Source organism: Callorhinus ursinus, unplaced genomic scaffold, assembly GCF_003265705.2.
Source record: "Callorhinus ursinus isolate GAN/ISIS: 27379988/994484 unplaced genomic scaffold, GSC_fseal_2.0 scaffold6, whole genome shotgun sequence".
NCBI lineage: Eukaryota > Metazoa > Chordata > Mammalia > Carnivora > Otariidae > Callorhinus > Callorhinus ursinus.
In genome coordinates this window covers 65703056-65728895 of record NW_027397068.1, presented here as the reverse complement: position 1 = coordinate 65728895, position 25840 = coordinate 65703056, and the positions used below count along the sequence as shown (strand labels likewise).

The 25840-nt window shown below is 43.1% G+C and overlaps 1 protein-coding gene across 6 annotated transcripts in view; it reads right to left on the bottom strand.

The window, feature by feature from the left end:
• The window catches only part of ESR1 (estrogen receptor 1), a 393382-nt gene that overhangs the window by 271506 nt on the left and 96036 nt on the right, over positions 1-25840 (bottom strand). For 4 of the 6 annotated variants that reach the window (XM_073894109.1, XM_073894110.1, XM_025866343.2 and 1 more), the window contains one exon: positions 5404-5925. The exons of 1 other annotated variant lie outside the window; for it this stretch is intronic. In XM_073894109.1, the coding sequence (XP_073750210.1) occupies positions 5404-5855 (452 nt within the window). In that variant the 5' untranslated portion in view covers positions 5856-5925. Of the gene's footprint in view, positions 1-5403; positions 5926-7918; positions 8020-25840 lie in introns of those variants that run through there. One more of the 6 variants, XM_073894111.1, reaches the window with a different exon arrangement.

The window sequence follows — 25840 nt, the reverse complement described above, 5'->3', positions numbered from 1 at the left end:
AAGGATTTGATTTCTGCGTAGGATAAACATCTTCAGGCTCTATAACAGGCATCCAGAACTACTACCCACCCCAACTGACACCAGTACTTTCTTTTTTTTAAATTTTATTTTATTATGTTATGTTCTTGCCAACACCAGCACCATCCTCACCACCACCACCACCAGCATCACCACCACCAGCACCAGCACCAACCTCATCCTCACCACCACCACCATCACCACCACCACCAGCACCATCCTTACCACCAGCACCACCACCAGCACCATCCTCACCACCACCACCACCACCAGCACCACCAGCACCATCCTCACCACCAGCACCACCACCAGCACCATCCTCACCACTACCACCACCACCACCACCACCATCACCACCACCACCAGCACCATCCTCACCACCAGCACCACCACCACCACCATCCTCACTACCAGCACCAGCACCATCCTCACCACCACCACCAGCACCAACCTCACCACCAGCACCAGCACCATCCTCACTACCAGCACCAGCACCATCCTCACCACCACCACCAGCACCAACCACACCACCAGCACCAGCACCAGCACCAGCACCATCCTCACCACCACCACCACATCACGATTCCTCCTTCACACCACTGTATCACTTACGAGTGTCAGTCATACCGTTTCTTATTTGGGCTAGCTTCTTGAAATTATTACTTCACCAAACTACATAAAATTTCATCAGTTTGGACCAAGTAGTTGTCTTTTCTATCTTTCCTCTATTAATAGGGTCTGAACATACACACGTGACTGAAAGTGTTGTCAATTAATGCAAAGCTTCCCTCATAATTCCTAATAACATTCTCCAAGGTGCAGAACTCAGGAGTTAGGATTTCTTCCCTCCTGAGATCAAGAATATGACTCTTCGCCTCCAGCCCACAGAAGTCCTCAGATTTCAGAGGGCAGCAGGGGCGTAATGTTTTACAAGTGGAGCAGGGAACAGCTTAAACGTACCTTTTTTGAAAAGGGGCATTATCTGTCAGTGCATTGGCAGAGTTTAAAGTATAAAACAAAACAGTTAGATGGCTTTGAGGGGCTGCCTCCTTTCAGTGAAATCCCTCACAGTTTCACTTTGGTTGGTTTGTGTTCGAGTGGCTGTATTTCAGGGATTTATAAAGCATCTTTCTCTGGAGTGTGCATCTTGGTTCTAAACAGTGGTGGCCATTCTGTGTTTTCCTTCTTCAAAAAGCAGACGGAGTCTTGGGATTAAGCTAAATGACTAATTTGTCCTATCCATTCAATGTATCCTGGAAAAGCAGGGAACACACTTTTAGCATGCTGTTCCTCTCACCGGGTTCTTCTGAAGTTACATTAAAAAGAATACTGATGTCAAAGGAAGGAGTCAGATGTATTCATTTTGTGCTGAGTGTGTATTTTAGAAAAAATGTAATTATAATTTGTATAGTTCCTCATGTAAAACTATTTTCACATAAGCAGGGTTTTGATTTTTTTAATGTATCTATAAATAAATGTTATTTATGATAACCTAGGCTGCAAATAAATGTTGCAGATGGTGATAAAGATTTTATTTAAATTTCACTTCCACAGAAAATGATTTCACATGATCACTAATTTATATTTGTAATGAAACTCCTGACCACTTAAATCTGTTCTTTCCTACTATCTTTTAGCTTACAGAAGCACTGGAATGAATATTAATATGTGAAAGAAATAATGAAATGCTGAATGCTCGTGTAGCTTATGTACTGCTTTCCTATACATTATCCCACTTGACAAAATTATTAATACCTTATCATTAACAGAAAGTGTGTCACCTTTTACAGTTTTTCCTGATATCTGTTGTTCCTGTCATTGTTGATTTCTTGCCCGTCTTTTATGTTCTTAAAACAATAAGAAACCCAAATGCTAAACCTGAATTTTCCCAAATTAGGAATGTCATATCCTAAATATATTTACAAAAGCAATCCAAGGATCCATATTAACTGAGTGCGAGAAAGAAGATTATAATAAGTGGTAATTATCCTGCAGGGGCTTTCTACCAAACAAGCCACATGGAGTAGGTGAAAATGAAATGGGGACTCAAGATGTGAATCCATTTTTCAACCTAAAATACACTCATTCCCAAGGCAATATGTGGCTCCTTCAGCTATTCTTAGACCAACACAAAATGTCAGGTGAACAGTAACAACTTAAATGAATGAAAGTAAGAACAGAAATAAAGGGTGCTAAAATATCACCTAAATACAAGTAAAGAATTACTGGAAACTTGCAAACTAGCTCTTCAAATCTCTCCCTAGAAATGAGCCTTATTTAAAGTTGAGAAATCGTTTTTAAATGATTGCACTACGCATTCAAAATGTGCATATAGCCAGCAGAAAAATTACTAAGACATTGATTTTGATGCTAAAGATCTGTGTGTTTGTGCAGTTTGGCGGGGAGAAGTGGGTAAAATTTAGCCTTTAAGAATATTGAGTAGTAAAACTGAAATGAACACGGAGCACTAAATACTTAATTTGAATTTTTAAAAACATGGTGGATATAATATGTTTCATTCTTTAGTTTTATTCAAACCTCCTAAGCCGTTAGAACTATATTATGTTAATGATGTGAACTTCAGGTAAATTCTCTGAACATCCCAGTGGGACATTCAGGTAGACAATCCACATGACAGCACCATGTTACAAATGGAAAAGTTAAGAATCAGAAATAATAAACCTTAATCTAACTGACCTGAAGACACCAGCCAATTTACAGGGGGAAAATAATATAACAACAATCAAAATACCTTTTTGGTTTGTGTAGCTAAAACAACTAGCCACTTTCCTAAATTTTGTGTTTCGTACCAAGCATAACATGTTGGGCCACTAATTTTCAAACGTCCACGGTAAGAAATACATTTTACATCAGAGTCGGTGCATATAAGCATATATAATTAAAACAAATTTTCAGGAAACAAAACCCACCCTTACTAAATATTATGCACTGTGATACTTTCTATTATATTCTTTTCTATTTTATTCCTTAAAAAAAAAAAATGTTCCAGACTCACTAAGCGATTTCATGATCCTCTGGATCATGACAAGCAGTTTGAAAACACTGCTTGCAACCCCCAAAACTTTAGTAACTACTGAAGATAATGGAAGGTTTCTAAAAGAGCCTAATCAATTTTTTTTTTCTTTTTACTCAGAGTTATTCAGACAGGAAAACTGAGAGGGCAAAATAAATAAATCTGCCCATTTGAAACAACACTTATATAGAGCCATCTCTTCCTCCCTGGCTACCCAGAGGCACGATTCAAAGCAAAGAGTAAGGATGTTATAGGAAATAAACTACAAAGAAAAAATCATTCTAAAACTAAGTTTCCACATGGAAACGCATGTGTATGAGTTCTTAACTTTATTATTAAAGTTCCATGTCATTTTTTTCATTATTCTAAATGTATTTGAATACCATCTAATGCAAAAAGTTTAAGATGGGGCATATTATAGTAATATTATTTGCCACTGGGATGATGAACAATTTTGAATTAAATGTGGTTCCCTCTTTATTTGACCATGCTCACTTTGTAATTATTAGCAAGGCAGTAAATAATCCGCTAAGGAGCAGTCTCATTAGTACCCATTGAAATTCAGTAGGATTAATTTGCAATAAAAGAACTGAAAATTAAATGAAAGAGAAAATAGTTTCTGGAGTCCACCACAAGGTTATGGAATTCACATCATATCAAGTGCCTTCCTTCACATCAAGGAGTTTAAAAGGTTGTGTGAGTAAGACTTAATCGTTATATTTTGTTCTAACACTTCAAAAAAAAGTGAGCAGAATAAATTCTTTTTCTTTCCACTTTAACCCTGAATTAAAACAAGTAAAATTAATTTGAAATATGCCAACTTTCTAAAGTTGTGTTCATTCTTTGTCTTTTAAGTAGTAACTCAGTCTGAACCTGTTTGGCTGTGGAATGCTCTAAAATCCTTTGAGGAGGTTGAAGGATATGGGATACGTTCAGATACCCCAAGACTGTGCCCTTCAGTATCCTCTGGGGCCAAGCTGCACCTTCTTCCTGTTTCTCCTGCTGAATCTCTGGAACTAGAACACTGAATAGAAAATGGTCCACAGCTTGCAATGCAGAAGGGTCCAGGTGAGGGTGGGAGGCAAGTCCAGACACCAGTGTGCAGTCTGGCTGTGCCTAACTCAGCACCCAGCCACGTGAGCGCCCTGAGAACTCCCAAACCCACCCCAGAGTACAGGTGGCCGTTAGGTGCCCAGGGCACAGGTGTTCATCAGTATCACCCACCTAAGCCCTCCCCAGGTCCATGAGGAAGAGAACGCAGAAACTGTCAAAGGGGTAGTAGGAGAAGGGAGGCGAGGAAAGTATAATCCTTGGGGTTTGGGGATGTAAGGACCCAAAACACTGGCCACTTAAGTCACAAATGCGTTTCTGTATGTCCTGGACTCCTAACACTTCTACAGCGACTAAAAGGTGCACAACCGAGCTGACCCCGCACACCATTTCCAGGGCACGCTCTGCCGGTAGGCCAGAAAGGTAATTTAGCGGGCACGAGGGTTATTTCAAAACACTCTTCCAGCCGGCATGTTTTAAACTCACAAGACACCTATAAATTTTCGGCTGTCAGGAGTCATATGCCAGCAATCTGCTCCAACACGGACCCAGCCAGATAACTCAGAAATCAGAAACTCATTAAGACATTCAATTCCTCTATTGCTCTTTTGCGGAGCACAGTTCAATCCCAAAGTCTCGAACTTGGGATGGAGAGAAAGGGGGGGAAGTAGGTGCAAGCACTGCTTGCTAAAACAAACAAAACCATCGTCATCATAATAATAGCGTGCATATCTCCAATCAGAAATTGTAGATGAAAGGAAATCTTGCGAGCACATTAAAACAAGTTCAATTAATAATAATAATAATAATAATAATAATTAATAATAAACTCTGAGCTTCCCTAACCCTACTCACCTCCAGGCTTAAATACCAAGACGGGACATTCACTAGGGACTCCAAGAGCTTTGTGTTTATTTGCTTTGGGGTATTCCCCCCAAAACACACACACAAATAACCGCCGCTTTGTACGATTTTCCAAAATGAGTTAGGAAGCCCATGGGTTTTCGGATCTGCCGCTTACGCAGATGGTAGGGGGATGGAGAATAGAATTTTCTTTAAGCTGCCAGGCGAGAGAACTTGGCTCTCGAAAGCAAGATCCACAAATCCTTCCCCGCCACCATCTCACCCCACGCCCCGGCCGGGCCGCGAGTCCCGCGGCTCCTGCGGCCGGGCTGCCGGCTGCCCAGCCCCGCGGCCTACGGCCTCCCGCGAGCTCCCGGCCGCGCGGGCCCCCTCGCTCCCTCCAGCCTGCAGGGCGCGCAGCTGCCACCCCGACGTGGCGCGGCGGGCGGCGCGGGTACCTGTAGAACGCGGGAGGGCCGGCCTCGCGCACCGCATAGCCGCTCGGTTCGTTCTCCAGGTAATAGGGCACCTGCTGGCCGTGGGGGTGCAGGAAGGGCGAGAGCTGAGGCGGCGGGTGCAGCAGTACCAGCGGGCTCGGAGACACGCTGTTGAGCGGCGGGAAGCCCCCCAAGCCGTTGGCGCCGAACGCCGCCGCCTCGGACCCGGGGCCGTAGGCGAGGCCCGACTGGCCGTAGACGGGCGCGGAGGCGGCGGGAGCGGCGTTGAAGTCGTACGCGCCACCCTCGGGATAGTTGTACACGGCGGGCTTGCTGCTGTCCACGTATACCTCGCCCAGGGGCCGCTCCAGGGGGATCTTGAGCTGCGGGCGGTTCAGGGTCTCCAGCTCGGTCCCTTGGATTTGATGTAGCAGGGCCATTCCGGACGCTTTGGTGTGGAGAGTCATGGTCATGGTCAGTGGCCGCGGGCAAGGCGCGCACAGTCTCCCCGCGCGGCAGAGGGCTCAGCAGCCGACCGGCCACCTGGAAGAAGAGCACAGCCCGCGGTGAGAGGTGGCGCAGCGCATGTCCCGCCACAAAACGAGTTCTGGCCGTGCCCCGGGAGCCGGCCCGTCCCGTGGAGCCGGGCGGCCAGAAGCGATCAAGTGCAGCCCGGCGCTAGTGCGCTCAGCCAACTCCCGGGCTCGGAGTCTCCAACTTTAAGTACCGATCTCCCGCGCTCATATGCATTACAAAGGTACTGGAAGCCGGCCAGGGGCTGTTGCCTTGCACTGACATTGGTTTAAACATCACTCCAGGCGCAACTCGTTTTGGAGCGATCCCAAAAAGCAGCTTCCCTGAACTTTACTTTACTTGTCGCTGCTGGATGGAGGCTAAATTTCACTGCCGGAGGGCGGGGGCGCAGAGGGTTCTCCTAAAGGTGGCCCGGGGAAGGCGAGGTTTAAAACAAACTCGCAAGACTCATCCAGGGGCCGGCTTTCTCCACCGTGCTGCCTTATGTGCCCCATGCCAGACTCCTATCTATCTCTGTTTGTCTCTCCTTCTGTTTGATTCACTCTCCTAGTTGGCTGGAAATATGTAGTGTGTACATAGAATGACCCTGGGGAGGACCACTCTGTTACTGAGATACGGCAGATAGAATGGGGTGCTCAGTTGCATGTGCAGCCAGCCACAGACAGCTATATTTAGCAGCTGCAGGGACTGAGAGGAGACATCTGGGGAGAAGGCGGGCGAAGATTCAAGGTGTACCTATAGGAAGAGCTGCACTTTGCCAGCAGCAGGATGGTGCCAGACCTCAGTTTCCTCAGCGGCAAAATTCCCCCAGAGTGGTCCCTTCGAGAGCCACGACCTTCTGAGATGCTCCCAGCCTGACTTGTATGTTTGTGTTGGACCACAGTACTGTACTTGCTCCCATTATGATTTCTCATGTGAATGATGATTCACAAAAACCTTTGGTTAGGCGCACATGGGTGTTCGTGTCTTCCACAGGTTATGCAACCAAAACTTCAGAAAGTTAAATATGAAATGTGACCTTTTCATACAAAATGTAACCTCAGTTCATTAACCAAATCTTTGGCCACTATGTTACACTGTTGGTTTAACCAACAAATTTTGAAATGCAATGCTCCATTTCTGTTCTTTATTCCTGCGATTCGACCTTCTCCATTTACTTCGCTCTGATACGCAGAATCAAATATTGAGATGAAAAAGGAATAGAAAAAAGTTTTGAACTGAATTAAAATCTAAGCATACACACACAAACAATATATGTATGTATGTATGCACACACACGAGATATGGTAAATCTACTGTGCACCCACAGTCCCAGAGAGTTTATACTTTTTAACAAACTTCCTTTGCCCCAGCCTAAAAGACTCTGATACAACTATCTGATATGACCTTTAATGCTTTGCTTTAATTGCTATCCCAAACACCCAACAGAGTACCTAACAAAATGTTCATGGCACATATAAATGCCACGGTTGCTGTTACTAACAGTAATTTCTTAAAAATTTTTTATACTAAGAAGTATACATTTTACCCAGTTCTTTCAAGAACAAACAGACCATTTTTGGATACTATGCAGATGTAGTTGGTTTAATATGGAGACAAAATTGAGCTTAGCATCAATAACCATAGACTGTAAGCAAAGAAAGGGTTAAAACACATTAGGTGAATCACAGATATTTCTCTTTAGGGCCAGCAACCATCACTTTCCAAAGCAATTTTTTTACAGATGATTTCGTTTCCATAAATCACACTTTCAATTTTCAAATGTCTTTTTTAAACACATGCAAAAGCCCTTCATAGGGCTCTTAAAAACCTGCACCCGCCAAATTACACATAAATTACACAAAGAATCCTACAAGTCCGGGAAGAAAAAGGAGATGCATGCATAAACCCATTGAAAACAGCAAATCCTCATCTCCCTGCTAGGATACAGACACTGGCCAGAAAGGTAAGTTGCTTTCTCAAAATGCTAAAGCTACAAAGAGAGAAATCAAAACAGTCCTACCCTGCTGGATCAAGAGCGTCTTTCCAGAAATGTTCCATGGGCTTGTAGAAGTCGAGGGCTGAGGCGGGGAGAAGGAAGGAAGGAATGTGCTCGCATGTGCGTGTAGCTCCGTGTGTGAGCGAGGCAGAGCGTGTGTGGATGTGTTTGTGTGTGGAATGGCAGGGATTCGGGAAGCAGCCAGTAGGCAGGGCACTTGGCAGCCCCTCCCGGCAAACACAGCAGCTGGGCTGCTGCGTGGAGCTGGATGAATGGCAGTGGGGAGTGAGGAGAAGCTTGCTGTCTGTTCAGGGAGAGCAGAGTGGCATAGCTAGAGTGGTCGTTATTGGGGAGATACAAAACCCCAGCCCCATTTGCTCCTTATCCTTGGAGCCTGGAAAGCGCCCCATGATTTCTGCTGCCACCCTAAGCAAGAGGGAAAACAGGCTTGCTGTAAATCATAGGCTTATGGCTAAAATAGAATGCCAGTCAAAAGTGTATGGATATCAAGTTTACAAAATGTGACATGGGTGGTTTATCCTGAAGAATATAATTTAACAATAAAAGCCTTCTGGAATACACTTGGATCAAATGCCTTGCTGGCCCCAGTGGGTCCCCCCCTCCCCAAGTCTCTGAACAGACACACTATGGCCGTGCCTCCGATTGCACCAGGAAACCAGACTTTGGAATAAATGTTTTGGCATTCTAGGGATGTGTTTCCAGCTGAAATGTAATACTCCTCCACCTCGTTAACCAAACCCACAAACCTTTCCACGAATAGCTCAGTTGACTGCTTTCTGTAAACATACAGAAAAAATATATATATTATTAAAAGCCTGGGGTATGAAGATAAGACAAAGGTGGGTACCTCCGTTTTAAATGGATATTAGACTTTCTAGTTGTACTGGCGTTGGTCACGGAGAGTGGGGGGTCTCTCATTTCACAGTGGTGCCCTGGATGGATCCACCTGGTCCTCAACTTTTCTCCCGACCATGGTACTAACACACAATAATGAGGTGCTCTGTTTTTGCCCTCACCCAAGGTCCCCAGGACACGTGACACCTAGTGGAACCTTTGTTACCAGATAGTAGTCATGGCCTTGGGTATTAAATGGCTCCAATCACAATGCCAGGAGTGGCCAGTCTCTGGCCCTGGGACCCTATGCAGTTACCAAGATATAATGAGGGCTCTCCAGAGCAGTACAGAGAAAGAAGTAAAAAGTTGTATAGAAAAGAGTTACAAGAATGTTAATGTCGTCATATTGCAAATACACATTTCATGCTTTCAAAGACCCCAAACATTGCAGTATCGGAGCAGAGAAGCACTCCCTCCACAATCGGCTGTAAAGACAAATATTGAAAAGACAGTTACCCTTTGTAGGTGACAGTGGTGAATCCTAACTCCTTAGGTCAACAGTGGCCACCCATGCACTAGGCCAGTCCAAAAATGTGGATGTGCAAGAAGGAAGAAGGGAAGGCAGGAGAGGGGGAAAAAGAAGGAAGAAAGAAGGAGAAACAAAGGAGACTCTGCAAATAAGCTTCATCGACGTTGATTATTCTGAGACCAGCAGTCAAGATTAGTCCACTAAAGGCAGTTTTCTTGAATGCTTTCTCTCCAGCATTCTCTTCCCTCTTTCTGGTCAGATTCATCTCCCAGGCTTGGGGACAGGGCTGGGAGAGGTACTGCACCTTGCCAGTTTTCCTTTACTACTTCTGGCAAACAACCCCCCCCCCCACCATGCAGCGGGCTCCCAGCTCTCCCCTTGCCCCTCTCCACGTGGTCACAGGGCACGTGCTCCGCCCACTGCCACGACTGCAGGCGCTGGCAGGTGAAAAAAGGTCGATGTCTCTCTCTCTCTAATTCCAGCGCTGAGTGGACCCCCGGACCCACTTTTCCAGTGTCTCCTGGGCATTTCTGGCTGGCTCAAAATATGAGTCATCATTCTCTCTCCCACAAACATGACGAGTCTCTCAACTCTGGGCTATGAACAGCATCACTGTCCCTCTGGTCGCAGTCGCTGGATGACAGTCTCTCAGTCTTCTGAGCCAGCTGTCTGCCCCTCCCTCCCCTTCCACACTGCTGAGCATTCTAGATGTGCTCCCTCTCCCTGTCCCTCCACTGCTTCCATCAGGCTTCTTCAGCCTGCATTACCTGACTTGTTGTAAGAGCCTCCTAGGGACCTGTCTGCCTCTTCCTTCCCCTACTTCTTAAATCCTGCTGCCTTTTAGCTCCTGGGTTCTTATTGCTCCAGGATCCATCTTCTGATGACCCGCCTCTACCTTTTCCCCAGATCATAGCTCCCCCAGGGGTTCAGGTCTTCCTCCTGTATCTCCTCCCATCTGTAGCCCCGTGTTGCAGCCAAACAAAACCCGGGAACTCCGAGCACTCACAGCCTTCCTGATGACATTCTCTGCCTACAACCCCTGCTTTGCTGGCTTGTCAGGGGCAAGCACACTCTTTTTCAAGGTCCAGCCCAAATGCCACCACATCCATAATGTCTTCCTTTATTCCCTTTTTAAAAGGAATTTCCTCTCCACTGAACGCCAATGGTGTTCTCATGCATTTATTACATTCTTCCTTGAATGAGTTATTAATATACTTTTTAATCCCCTTGTCCTGCTCAGAAGCTCCTTGAGAACAAGGGCAGCATAGAGTTATTTGGGAACTCACTGAGTGCCTAGCACTGTGCCTGGTCATATCAGGTCATCAAATATTGGCTAATTTATTAATCCAGATACTTAGAAGAATAAAATAGGATCACATCTATCTGATAACTATCTCTAAGAGCTAACTTTCCATGTAACATTCTACCATTTTCAAAAGTGTTTTTGCTAAAAGATTATCTTTGTATCCTCATACTGATTGAGGCCATAAAGTCAAAATTCAAATTCATACAATCTTGAAGATTAAGCCTGCAATTCTTGGCAGCATGACTCACAAGAGAGCTCTGAATTTTTAGTTCATAACCAGATAATACTATGACCAAACATAGTTTCTTCTCTAGCTCCATTAAAAGCTTTTTACATTTACAAAAGCATTATTCCTCCAACAGAAACATGAAAGGAAATAAATGTGGAATTATTTCCAAAACAGCTTATGGTACTAGAGATGGTTTCTTCACTCCAAAACATGAAGGTCTAGCTGTGCCTAAACTGATCATTATTTTGATTAAAAATTCTCTGTTTGGGGGTGCGCCTAGGTGGCTCAGTCAGTTAAGCGTCCCAACTCTTGATTTCAGCTCAGGTCATGATCTCAGGGTGGTGAGATCGAGCCCCACGTTGGGTTCCCTGCTGGGTGTGGGGCCTGCTTAGGATTCTCTCTCTCCCTCTCCTGCTGTTTCTCCCCCTCTACTTGTGCGCGCACACGCGCCTGTTCTCTTCTAAAAAAAAAATAAAAATACTCCATTTGGGAGCCTGTCTTTGTGCATTTATTTGACACCATCCATTTTCCTCCAAAGTAAAAGAAAAATGAAGAATTTCCTTTTATGTTTCGCTCATTGTAAAAATAATTCAGCCTATTTGTTGTTAAGGGTTTTTGATTAGCTCCTAGACTTTTTTCAACTGACCTTTGATTTTTGTCTTATGAGGAGAAATTTATATGCAGTGAAATGCACATATCTTAACGTGTACAGTTGGTGAGTTTAGATATGCCCTTGTAACAACCATCTCAGTGAGGTGATAGAGTATTTCCGTCACTCCAGAAAGTTCCCTTCATGCCCCGCGCCAGTCAGCCCCCAACCCGTATAGACAGCCACTGTCCTAATTTCTATCACCATAGATTTATTTTGCCTCTTGGCCCAGAATGTGGACAAATTGGAGCATGTATTTCCAACCAATGACACAACCAGTCAAGTGCTGGGCATAGGGTTTTGCCAAGGCATCGAAGCACAGAGCTAACCTTCTCTCAGTGAGAATCCTTTCCCTGGGGTCAGCTCCTTCAAGGCCACAGAATTTTACTAACACTGTATCCATGGACCTTTTTAAAGTATAACAGGCTTTACATGATCAGATGTTACATAAGCCTGCAAAGATACAAGTAAAAGCCAAGTGCAATCAGTATTCATTAACATGTTCTTAAACAGCCTTTTCTTCCCACTGCCACTCCAAAAAAAATTTTTTTTAATAAAATAACTTAAAAGCCAAGAATCAAACCCCAAGATCCTTAGTCTCACAAACCCTGGGATTCAGATGCCATTTCCTGGCTTCCCACCCAGGAGTTGATAGAGGTAGTTTGATTTTTGGGTTATCAGGCAGAATGGCAACGCCGTACTGAGAATCCGTGAGTGATTCAGATTTAATTCATCAGCTTAACAGAATTTAGTAACTTTCATCTTACATTTTCTTGAAAATTTTTTTTAAATATTTCAGAATTTTTTCATATATTTTACTTATACTGCATGTGGCAGAAGACACATTAGAAAGTGCTTTCATTGTAAGTGCCATACATGATAAAAGAATTCCAATTATTCCTGTTATTATTACACTGTGTCCCTCTGCCTAGCTTTATCTGCTATGTACTTGAGAAATCTCATTGCCAGCTTAGGGTATTCTCTGTAAAGAGCAACATCCAGACTGGGCCTAAATTCACATTGGTTCAAATAGTCCTATCTAATGTTGAGCAGGGCCTTTGCACACACACATGCACCCACACACACACATGCACACACACCTAGTAATCAACCAAGAACCTTGCCCAGTTTCAGAACCAGCCTTAGCCAAATGGTAAAAAAAAAAAAAAAAAGGAGATTTGTGCATGTTGAGCCTCTTCAGGTCTTTCTTCCTATTTTGTTACCATACTCATCTGGATAATTGGTTCTGTCCCACTCCCACTAAGCACCCCGGACCTCCACGCTAGCCAGTGTTTCTCCCTGTTCCCAACCCCCTCAACTACAAACACACTGTCTCAAAGAAGTGACATACTTATGACCATGCCAGGGAATGACTCATTTATTCAATTGACTCAAAAAGATATATCAATAATACAATGCTATGGCAATTTAAAAAATGTTGATTACTTACTATTTACCAGGACCATTTCTAAGCGTTGGGCACTATCTTAGTTAGCTCAGGCTGCCATAACAAAATACCATAGACTAGGTGGCTTAAAAACAGACATTTACTTTCTTACAGTTCTGGAAACTAAAAGTCTGAGATGAGGGTGCCAGCATGGTCAGACTCTAGTGAGGGCTCACTTCCTGGCTTTCAGATGGCCGCCTTCTCCCTGTGTCCTCACAGAGCAGATAGAATGTTCTCTTCTTCTTATAAGACCACAGTCCTATTAGATTAGGACTCTACCCTTATGAACTCATTTAAACTTAATCACCTCCCAAAATCCTATTTCCAGACACAGTCACCTTGGAGGTTAGGGCTTCAACATATGAATTTTGGAGAGACACAATTCTGTCCATAGCAACCACCCAAATATAAGCCAAATGAATATCTCTGCCCTCAAAGAACTTACCTCCAGGGGTTTAGTGTTTAGTCCTATTCAGTGATCCTTCCTACTCTGCCACTGCCAAGAGCATCTCTGCCTCTGTATTCAAGTATTGATATTCCTCCAGATTCAGCCCCTAGGCCCTCCTGTCCCTCTGTACTTCTTCCCCTGGATGATCTCAACCACTCCCAGGGTTTTAAGTGTCATCTGTACATTGCAGACCTAAAAAATAGATATCTCCACCCAAGATCTCTTTGCTGGCTAGGAGGGCCACATTTCTAGATACCTGTTAGACATTTTTACTTGCATGTTCATTCATTCAATATATATTTATCAAACACCTACTATGGACTGGCCATTTGAGGTTCAACTTGTCCAAAATTAACTTCTCTTTTCCCCAGACCTACTCTACTTTCTGTCTCCTATCTCAGCAAATGGTATTGCTGTTCACGTACCTGTGTAAGCAAAAAAATCCAGTCTGCAGCCTTGCCACATTTTTTTCACTCTGTACATTTGACCCACCACAAATCTTTATTTCCATCTCCCTGACTGCTCTGAGTCTACTCTCTTTTCTCATTCTTGTTACTGTTTTCAGGCCATTCCCTTCTCTCCCAAGCTATGCCTCCAGCCTCTTCGTTTCCCTGTCCACCCTCTACACGGCAAGAAGAGTAATCTTCCTCAGCAGTAAAAGAACTTCTCCAGAGTCCCCACCCATTCTCGCACAGATATTGTGCCAGTGCCATAGTGAATTCCTTTCAAGTTCCTCTAACCTTCTGGATTCTAAGTCTAAATAGTCACATATGTGATTTACTCTACCTGGAATCTTCTTCCCATTCTTTCATCAGACTTATTCCTTCCTATCCATCCTCCAAGTCTCCCTTGAGACATCACAGCCACCAGGAAGCTTTCCTTGATCTCCTTGATTTCCTAATGGGTGCTTCTCCTATAAATGCCCGTAGCTCCCTAAACATCCCCAGTTATAGCCCTTATCATGCTGTTGGAATTTCCTGTGTATTTCTCTGTATCCTACCACCGACCTATAAATTCAAAAGAGGCACACAAGGGCTCTCTTTTTCCAAGTCACAAGTCCATTGCCTAGTATAATGCCTGATGTGTAGTTGGCCCCCAATAAACATTGTTTGAAAAATGAATGCTTAAATCCCTCCCAGATATCACATTTGCATTGTTAACTGACTTCCTCAATAACTTAACACAAAAGGAATGGATATAATGGCTATACTTTAGAACCAGAGCTTAGGGGAAAGTTTGGAAGCAGATTCATATTTTCCAACTAAATCTGATTTTTTATCATATAACAGGCTATTAGAATCAATGGTCCCTTTATGGGTTATCAAGCCCAATCTCTTCACTGTATTTACAAGAAAACTGTGACCCAGAAAGGCATAGGAGACTTGCAAAAGGTCAATGACTAGGGGAAATGGACCAGCACCTGGGTCTTCAAAATTAGGATCCATCATACCCCTTTCTACCCCATAACCTTTCTACCCCACCCCAGCAACTCCGGGTGGATACTGCATTTTTTCCTTAGTGTGGGCCATGATTAGGATAAATCAAATTTAAGACATAAACTTGGTGGCTCAGTGGGCTATTCTTAGAGTCTTAGAAATCCCCAGCTCTTTGGGAAACACAAGACTGTTTCCACATTCTCAAATCACTGGTAAAGAAATGGGGAGAAGGATTTGAGAAAATAAGTTAAAAACATTGAAACAACTTGTAGTCAAAGAAATAGCTTGTCTTATAACATGAAGAAATGAGTTATGCAACTCCCATTCATTACTCCTCAGAAGAGAGTTCATTTAGGTCTGACTCTTAGGACAATAGCATTTGAATCAAACTTTCTAGCTAAAAACAAAATAAAACAAAAAACAAGCCTTTTAAATCCTTCTTGTATCTGCAAAATTGTACAAACTTGCAAATTATAGTACCTTTAACCAAAAAATTCATTGTTTTGATACATTTCAATTATCAAGAGAATCCAATTTGGAAGACTTAAAGGTCCTTTCCATTTTGCTATGGTACTCGTCAAGAAAACCACTTTATGATCAAAACGTGCTAGCCTTCCTAAAAACCATAGGTTCTTTTTTTTATTTTTATTTTTTATTATTTTTTTAATTTGTTTATTGTTATGTTAATCACCACACATTACATCATTAGTTTTTGATGTAGTGATCCATGATTCATTGTTTGTGCATAACACCCAGTGCTCCACGCAGAATGTGCCCTCTTTAATACCCATCACCAGGTTAACCCATCCCCCCACCCCCTCCCCTCTAGAACCCTCAGTTTGTTTTTCAGAGTCCATCGTCTCTCATGGTTCATCTCCCCCTCCGACTTACTCCCCTTCATTCTTCCCCTCCTGCTATCTTCTTCTTTTTCTTTTTTCTTAACATATGTTGCATTATTTGTTTCAGAAGTACAGATCTGTGATTCAACAGTCTTGCACAATTCACAGCGCTCGCCATAGCACATACCCTCCCCAATGTCTATCACCCAGCCACCCCATCCCTCCCACCCCCCACCACTCCAGCAACCCTCAGTTTGTTTCCGGACATTAAGAATTCCTCATATCAGTGAAGTCATATGATACATGTAAAGAACTGGAAAGATTATTGGGACTCACATTATGAACACTCAAAGATTCAGAAGAATTTAGTGGCAAACTTTTGGCCAGTTCTTGAGTAAAGACATTACTTTCAGTGACATTTGCCAACAGCTTTTTGCACTATGAAGACAAAGAAAGGATAATTCTACGGAATTTTATGCCAAATGCTAATAAATGGCTGAATTGTACAAACTGCAGTTTTCCCCCTTTTCTCCACCCTGCCCTTCCCCTCAGTGTTCTGTCCTTAATACATCTCTACCCTTCCTTACCTGCTGGAAAGCTTCTCTCTTCTCTGAAGTCTAAACAATGTGGGCCACCCCCACTGAGACCCAGAATTCGAAGGTAAAAAAATGCCTGCTCAGCCAATGGGTTATCTCTTATATGTGTGTCCTCAACTCCCTCGGCTTCCTTTTCAGCAGCCCCATAACTGATACTCCTTCCTCAACACAAACATCCCAGGGCCCTTTGTGGATGTCAGTGGGGTACCCAGAATTCAAGCTGAACACCTCCCTCACCCTCCCAACCCCCCATCCCATCAAAACTCCAGTTTGCTCAAGACCTTAATTTCAGTTTATAGAAATACATCTGATCATACTAATTTCCATTCTTACCTGACATGCAGGTATTTGAATTTTAGAAAAGGAAATCTTATTAAACCAAAGAAATCTCTACTTGCGGAGGCACAGAAGCATGAAAAGGGAAGCACAGGGCCTGGGAGGAGGGATCCAGATGTGAAGCATGTCCCGTGCCAGTCTTTCTCAAGAGGTTTGAAAATTCGAAATGGACAGGACATGAGCTATATCAAAACATCCCTCGGTTAACCCTTGGAGTGCTGCAATGAAGACATGCCCTTCTTCCTCTCAGGGACAGTCTTTGGTTCTTGCATAAGCAATTAATCATCTAATATAAACAAGCACAAGCAGTACCTGGGGCCAAGTTAGGGCTCTGCTGGGTGTGCTCCAGAGCAGTCCAATCAGAGAGACTAACCATTTTCCCAAAGTAAAACTGAAGGTGAGACCATTCCAAATACCTAACCTTTCACCCCTCCCTACGTCGTGATGCTAGAGACAGAGGAACACAAAAGTACTGAAGTCATGTTCTAGATGCCTGTGTTAAATGTCTCAAAGTTTAAGCCTGACAGTCCCATTCCCACAGGCTTTTCTTTTCATGGAAACATGTGGTCTTGGACTCTTTCTGATGTGATAACTTAGCTTTTTCAGAGCCGGCATGAGAATGATTGAAGTAAATACAGTTTTGCTCATGAATCTGGACATGCTTATTCTTGAAAATAAATGCTGCATTCATTCAAATGAGTGTTTCCCAATCAGCCCAAATTCACCCTTCACTATATACTTAACATACTTTTCCGTCTCTGCCCCCCCAGATCCGCTTCCTGTTTTGGGTAATCTAGCATTTGCTGAGTGGTCAGGAGCACTTGCAACCTTGGTTTTATACTCCTCACATCATTTAAAGGAACTTCCACAGAAACTCTGAACCAGAACCTCATGAGTCTCAGCCTGCACTGCTTGGGGGCCTCGCTCACAGTGATTGTGTTGGCCTTGTGTGTATTACTCAGGGTTTCATCATCTGTCACCCCAACCTGTATGTGGGGAGGAAAGACGTTGGCAGAGGAAACCAGATTGTCTTAACCTCTCTGTAAGCTGGGCTGGTGGTGAGGATTATTTCTGTTCACGCCAAGCTAGTGCAGTATGAGCATGATCCCCAATTCTGGAGACTTTTCTTTCAGATCGGTATGATGACAACCAAAACATCCAAACACACCCTTTCTGTAGAGTTGATTTCTTTACTGATATCTCTACGCCTCATCAGAGGCCTAAAGTAAATCTGGATGGTTGTTAACTGAGCATCTACCATTTGCTTTACAGATATTAATTCACTTCAACATTTTAAGTATAAAATGTGGTTTCTGTGTTAAACTGCCAAAGCTATTTTTAAAGACATCTTGAGAAGATTTCCTCTCATCTCTGCCTGCCACTCACCGATTTCCCCTTTGGAGGCAATGGATGTTAACAGTTTTGTTTTGTTTTGATTAGAGGGGGGCAGGGTAAAAGAAGAGGGAGAGAGAGAATCTCAAGTAGGCTCCATGCACAGCACGGAGCCGATGCAGGGCTCGATCTCACAACCCTGAGATCATGACCTGAGCTGAAATCAAGAGTCTGATGCTTAACCAACTAAGCCACCCAGGTGCCCCGGATGTTAACAGTTTTTAGATGGGTATTAAGGAGGGCACATGTGGTGATGAGCACTGGGTGTTATATGCAACTAATGAATTGTTGAACACTACATCAAAAACTTATGATGTACTATGTGCTGGCTAACTGAATATAATAATAAAAATAAATTAATTAAAAAAAAAAGTTTTCTTCCAGAGATGGTTCATGCAGATAGAAGAAACACACACACACACACACACACACACACACACACACTCTTCCACATTCTTTTTTAAAAACCCAAATAGTAGGGGCACCTGGGTGGCTCAGTCGTTAAGCGTCTGCCTTCCTTCAGCTCAGGTGGTGATCCCAGGGTCCTGGGATCGAGCCCCGCATCGGGCTCCCCGCTCCGCGGGAAGCCTGCTTCTCCCTCTCCCGCTCCCCCTGCTTGTGTTCCCTCTCTCGCTGTGTCTCTCTCTGTCAAATAAATAAAATCTTTAAAAAAATAAATAAATAAATAAAAATAAAAACCCAAATAGTAGCAAATATCATGTTTTGTGTCATGTTTTTTGTTTTCTTTAATAACATATCTTGGAGAGCTTTCTATTTTGCTACACACACATCGTCCTTTTTGTTATGAATGCATAGTATTCCACTGCATGGAAGAAACATAATTTATTTTACCAGCTCCCCATTAATGACAATTAAATTTGCCCCCAGTCTTTTGCCATTATCAACAATTCTACAATTAGTGGATCCTCATGGATGTAAATATTTACAATATCCATTTTAGCAGATGTTACCAAAAAACACCCTGTATAGCAGCTGCACAGTTTGAACCCACACGCCCTCCTAAATATGGCGAATCTTTGAACTTTTTGATCTTTCTCAAAATAGTATCTCTATGCAGTTTCAACTTGCAATTCCTTACAATCAGTGAGGCTGGGCATCTTTTCCCAGGTTTTAGTATGAATGCTATCTCTACCACCTAGAGGTTGGGTGAATTTGAAGAAATTGAAGTCTACGATCTATGAAGTTGGGACAATTTCTACCTCAAAATGTTGTTGCAGAGATTAAATGCAATGATAGAAGAAATGCATGTTCTACTTGTTAATTTGCCCATTATTTTTCCAGTAGTTAACACTGACTGGGGCCCCAGAAGCACAAGCTAATAACGCATTAAAGGTAACGGAACGTGTGATAAAGGCCAGAGTCGTGTGGCCCAAAGTTTTCAGATGAAATAAAGAGCTGTTGTTGAAGGCATTGCTTACTACCATTCAAAAATGACAGTTTGCTTAACACAACATCATTGAAATTCAGTACAAATCAGGACTGTTTCCCTGAGGATAAAAAATAACCATGCATAGTGGCACCTTAGGTGTGGAGTAGAACATTAACACCAGAAGCAAGCTATGTAAACTTGAAAAACAGAAACTCACTTATGAATCCAGTGTGTTTTTGGAATGAATTGTTGAAATGTCAGTTTTTACTATTTTACAATGTTTTCAGACCCACTGAAAACCACTTTCTATTGCTCCCACTGAAGCATTGTACAGTGTAGTAAATATCCATCATCAGATTTTAAACCTTTGTAAATAAGTGGGAGATTGTTAACAAAACTGTGGCTATCATCTCAGTATGACAGGCTTCCATAAAAATAAAAAGAAATATTTTGAAGCAGACTGTCAATATCAGGAGTTAAGATGCTTTGATATACAATGAAAATGCTTGGAACTCAAATAGCAAATGTAATTTAGAATCCCTCTATGTACAAAATTATCAGTAAAGTTGAAACCACAAATCACCCAATTTTCCTTAGTCATATCTTTTAGTCTTTCATTTATATCATATTAATAAATATGACCATTGGATTTGGGGACTGTGGGTTCCAATAAGAGGCAGGAAAACAATGATTGTGACCTTCAATACATTTTTCATGGAAAGAAGAGGTTTTATATTTATGACTAATTTTTCATTGTTTGCAAAAGAAACCAAATAGCTGTTTCTATATTAGAAGGAGACCCAGCTGTTATGTATTTACAAGTTTTCTGATCCATAGATAGACATCACAGAGGTTTTATATTGAGACTCCTTTGTACAATTAAATATACTCTATTCCAGACTTTTAGAAATTCAAATAATATCCTCTTCCCCTAATATTTTTTAAAATGTGTTTTTACATTACAAGTACATAGATCTTAAATGAACAAATTAACCAAGTAGACTTAATCCTCCATGAGGAATGGGTAGGCAATCTACTACTATAGGATTTGTCACTTTGAACCACATGTATCATTGTTGTGTTGTGTTTCTTTTTTTTTTAAGATTTTATTTATTTATTTGACAGAGAGAGAGATAGCCAGAGAGGGAACACAAGCAGAGGGAGTGGGAGAGGGAGAAGCAGGCTTCCCGCGGAGCAGGGAGCCCAACGTGGGGCTCGATCCCAGGACCCCGGGATCATGACCTGAGCCGAAGGCAGACATTAACGACTGAGCCACCCAGGCGCCCCTGGAATTGTGTTTCTTATTAGATTTTGAGATCCTGCTGGGCCCTTAGCATACTGCCTTGCACATATTTGTACTAAGTAAATATAAGGAAAAAATGAATGAATGAATGAATGAATGAATGAATGAAATTACCCACATTTATTATTTAGTTTCATGTAGATAAAAGGTTTCTGTGACACTTTGCCTATTGTTCTGAATCATATAGCACTTACCAGGTATTTATTACTATCTGAAATATCGAACAATATCCATTTCTCAAGAAGTATAGGCAGGGAATTACATGTTCTTTTTTTTTTAAGGTTTCTTTTTTTTTTTAAGATTTTATTTATTTGAGAGAGAGAGAATGAGAGAGAGAGAGCACAAGAGGGAAGAGGGTCAGAGGGAGAAGCAGACCCCCTGCTGAGCAGGGAGCCCGATGCGGGACTCGATCCCGGGACTCCAGGATCATGACCTGAGCCGAAGGCAGTCACTCAACCAACTGAGCCACCCAGGCACCCGAGAATTACATGTTCTGATCAGCAGATGCCCTGAAAGCCACATGGGTCCAAGTGTCCCAGCCCTGCCAACACCGGCTCTTTGTTGTAGTTATACTAATTCTCCCCTGAAATCCTTGAGTCCCGACTCAGTCCGCAGCACGGGCTTCTCCTCCTAAAGATCCCTGGGGAACTCTGTAATGACGTGGCCCAGTGGCCACAGATTCACTACACAGCTGACAAAGTCAAGAAATATGAATAGGATGGATCCGAGGGCTCCTAACACCATACACCCAAGAGCAGGCCAGCTAGCTTGGAGGTGTTCTCTCTATTCATGACCGGATGCAACAGTTCTACTCCATCACCACGAACGCCTCATGATTATTAAGAGCATATACTGCCTACATAGGTATTTTGGGGAAATCTTATGATATCCAGCTTTCCACAGTCTTTTCTTTAGGTCCAGAAATCTCAGTTATAAGGCTAATTTGCTACATAATATTATAAACTCCCTGAAGGTGGAGACTAAGTTCAGGAATCAGTTCAGGCTGACATGATGGAGACTCCTGGTGGCAGAAAGATGAGCCTCATTCTTTTAGTCTTTTTATTAACTGAATCAAGTGTTTTGATAGTCAGTAGGTTAAAAAAGCTGGACCGTGTTTTTTTGGTCAAATTTATACATATATATACAAAGAGAATGTTAAAATGGAGCCATTTTGTTGCAAGGTTGGGCTAAGATCCCTAAACGTTATACTGCACGAGTGAAGTCAAAGGCCACCATGCAGTATTGGGGGTGGGGGGAGGAAAGGGTAGCAAGGGGGATTTCACTCCTTCCTCTCACACATCAAGAGTATGAAAGGATCAGGAATTGGGGAATTAGAGGATTTTCAGAGCAAGTTGTTTGCTGTGTGTTACCTCCATCTCGGACGGAAGAGGTAGGACATGCCCACATTCATTCCAAGCCCTGGAAAGGGGGCCTCAACAAAACTCCCGGGAAGACTTGATAAGTGTCTGCTGAGAACTGGCAGACACAGTGGCCTCAAGTGTCTGATCCACCTGGAAATCTTAAGGACAAAACAACCTGGCCCACTACTACTCCGATGGCAAGCAGGAGAGGTGGCTGTGTTGGGATTGGGCTGTGCTCACAAAGTTGGTGGAAGCAAAGGATGGAGCTGGTGGCCAATGCCAGAAAGAACTAATGTAGGTCCGATATGGATTCAGCCTAAGAGGACAGTCCAAAGGGGAGAGGTGACCTCGACAGGAAGTGCATTGTTGATTCCAAGGCTGAGGAGGGACCATCCATAACCAGCCAGAGGATGTGATATTACCCGTGCAGGGATCCACAAGTGAAAGATCCCCAGAGCTGGGGAACAAGGGGTATATCAAAAGCACCCATGAATGAGCTCCTAACACCTGTCAGACCTAGAAAGCGTGACACCACCTCACCACGCTTCACCCCCTTTTCCTCTGTGCTGGCCCCGACCATTTCAACCCTGCAGGGATGAAACATTTAGCTGGCAAGATGCACAAAGAGAAACAAATGGGAGAGGAGGAAAAAGAGGCCAGCTGCCCTCTACACTGCTGAAGGCAGCAAGCTTGTTTGAGGCCTGAGTGGGGAAAGGGGAGGAGATGTGACAGTAAATGAAACTCACATGGTTTGATATTTACATTGGACTGGTTATATTAATTAGTGACTAGAGGTCCTTTATTACTTGGAAGTGACCAGAAAGTCTTGAGATTTGCTTTGCATTTCATCCAGGGAAACAACCAGCCCCACAGAACAAATTTAAAGGCACAGTGAATACTCCCTTCTTACATTCCACGAGACCTGCTTTTCTGCATAATGGTCACATTTATGTTCCTTCAAGGAACTCAGACCTCTCACGTGCCCTTCCGGAACCCTACTGCCTTCAATAAATAGAACAAATGGATTCCCTAACTGGTCGTTGGGACTAATTGGAGTGAAATTTGTTAAGCCGAGGAAGTCAACATAGCTGCTATTTCTCTTCAAGGACACACTGATGCCCACCCAAATAAAATGCCTTAGTAATTCTTCATTTGTCAAAATACAGATTTTTTTAAAATAAGTCAGCAAAAGGCACTCCAAGAGATTCAGTTGATACCCTTGTATGAAGAGGTTTAGATCCCTGTATAAAGCCAAATGTCTCCTTAAGCAACATTTGTATGTATAAATGGTTGTTTGTTGGTGGTGGTGTTTAAAAACACAAAGTTGAGGGGAAAATGGGGCATGTCTTTTCATAACTACTCCCTAAATCAAGTCCAGCAAGGATGAAATGAAGAAAGGGCATATTCAGTTCACAGAGCACTGGGCCCCAGCAGGTCCGCTCTCAGGACGGCCCCTCCCCAGCACAGCTCCCTGCCCCGCAATGTGCCTGGAACTGGATCAAGGGCAGAAAAGACAACCTTTTACTGGAGGGGGTACAGGAGGGTCAGGCACGCAGGGCTTGCAAAGAACATCTGACTCTGTGGGTTGGTTCTGGCCCCACCAGAATCAGGAAAATTCTCTCAGGAAACAGACCACGACCAGCCACTTCTGTAGCCGCTGTTACCCAGAGCAGCCTTGTAACTTTAAAATTCTGTCAAAATCAGGAGTACTGTGAGCACGGGGCAAGGACAAGCCAGGATAACAGGGTGTGAGGTGATGACCTTAGAAGTCATCCAAGTAAACCGCCCACAGTCTTCCCCCCACTGCCTACTCACATGGAGGGTAAGGCTCACAAAGCCTTCTGTCCTCTCCCGGATTCTCTGCAATCCCTTCTGCACCAAGATTCTCCTCCCACAAAAAGGACGTCATACGAGAATAACCCCTTTGCACAAAGCACACAAACATCATTTGACTACAAAGTACTTGAATCGTACCACCCTGGCAAGTCTCATTCCACATGTCCATCGCCACAGTACACTCCAGAACTGTGTGTCTATTATATATACCGTTTCTTTGCATAGACTGAGCACTGAGGCCCTCGTGGGCTGAGTGACAACCCAGCATCATGGTCTCGTAGCTCATTACAAATGGATGAAATCTGTGTTTAGTGTCACTTCCCGGGAAGCCTCATCCTTCCCTGCCCCTGCCCTTCATCTTCACTTTTTCCAAGGATCTTTCAAAGCCTCCCTTCTAAGATTTTTACCTTCTCCATATTCTCAGGGCATGTGAGATAGAGATTTTGAGGAAAATGATCACTCTGAGATGTTAAGGGGCTGTCCCAGGATTAATCATTTAATAAAAGAAGTGTAGCCTTAAGCTGCCATGTTTCTCAAAGTACGGGCCCGAGCAGCTGCATCTGTATCATCTGGGAATTGGTAGAAATGCAAATTCTTGGCATAACTGATTCTTTCCCTTCTTCTCTTTCCATATCTCTGTTCAAATGTCATCTCCCCATGACCACTCCAAGTCAAGTGCTCCCCCACACTCCTTCTCCATTCCCATATTCCACTGTCCTGTCATTATGATATTTTCCATCTCATAACACGTTTCTATCCTGGTCACCATAATGGTTGTTTTGATGTGTCAACTTGGCTAGACTGCAGTATCCAGTTATTCAATCAAATACTAATCTAGGTGTTTCTGTGAAGATATTCTGTAGACAGGGTTAAAATCTACCATCAGTTGACTTTAAGTTGCCTTCCATAACGTGGTTGGGCCTCATCCTATCAATTGAAGGCCTTCATAGCAAAAACTGAGGTTTTCTGGAGAAGAAGAAATTCAACCTAAAGACTGCAGCATGAACTCCTGCCTGAGTTTCCAGCCTGCCAACCTGTCCTACAAATTTCAGCCTTGCCAGCCACCACAAATGCATGAGCCAATTAATAAATGTTACCAAAGCATGGAAAGCATAGGTTTGAGGTATGAAGCACTCATGGAGGAACTTTCTAAAAAGAGAAACTACCAAATACAAAAGCTTTTTGGTGGGGAAGATAATACATTAAAAAAAAAATCTTTTAAGAACCTTAAAAAGTTTCAGCAACTGGAAACCAATGAGTGAAATGACAGTGGCCATAGTGACTATACCATGTAGCCTAAGAAGAGTCATGTCAAGGGGTCCATCTTTAACCCAGGAGCAACAGACCACCAGCGGACTTGGAGAGGATTGAGAAAGGCATGTCTTATAACACTGAGTCGCACATTTGCCTGACTCAGCTTTGAAACCTTGTCATTTGTTCTCTGATCTTAGCACATGAGGAAATAAACACTAATTTTTAGATTACAAGCAATCAGAATTTTCCTTGATGGAAGAATAGTATAAATGAGACCGATTAAGGAAAATAAAAAGCATTTTCTCTTGTTACTGAAGTTGACATAGTTCTTTGATAGAGTGTTTTTATTTTTTTTAAAGATTTTATTTATTTATTTGAGAGAGAGAGAGAGAGAGAGAGAGCACAAGCAAGAGGAGCCGCAGGCAGAGGGAGAGGGAGAAGCAGGCTCCCGGCTGAGGAAGGAGCCTGATGCAGGGCTCCATCCCAGGACCCTGGGATCATGACCTGAGGCCAAGGCGGACGCTTAACCAACTGAGCCACCCAGGCGCCCCTGATAGAGTGTTTTTATATTTTAAAATATATATATTCTCGCAAAGCTGGAACAATGTGAGCAACAAAATAAAGGAGTATGGGATTATAACCCAAAGTATAAAATGAATATCCACGAATCTATACTGATATAAATAAGTGATTGAACAAATAAGTAAATGGGGGAGAACAGACAAATCTCCCGTGCAGAA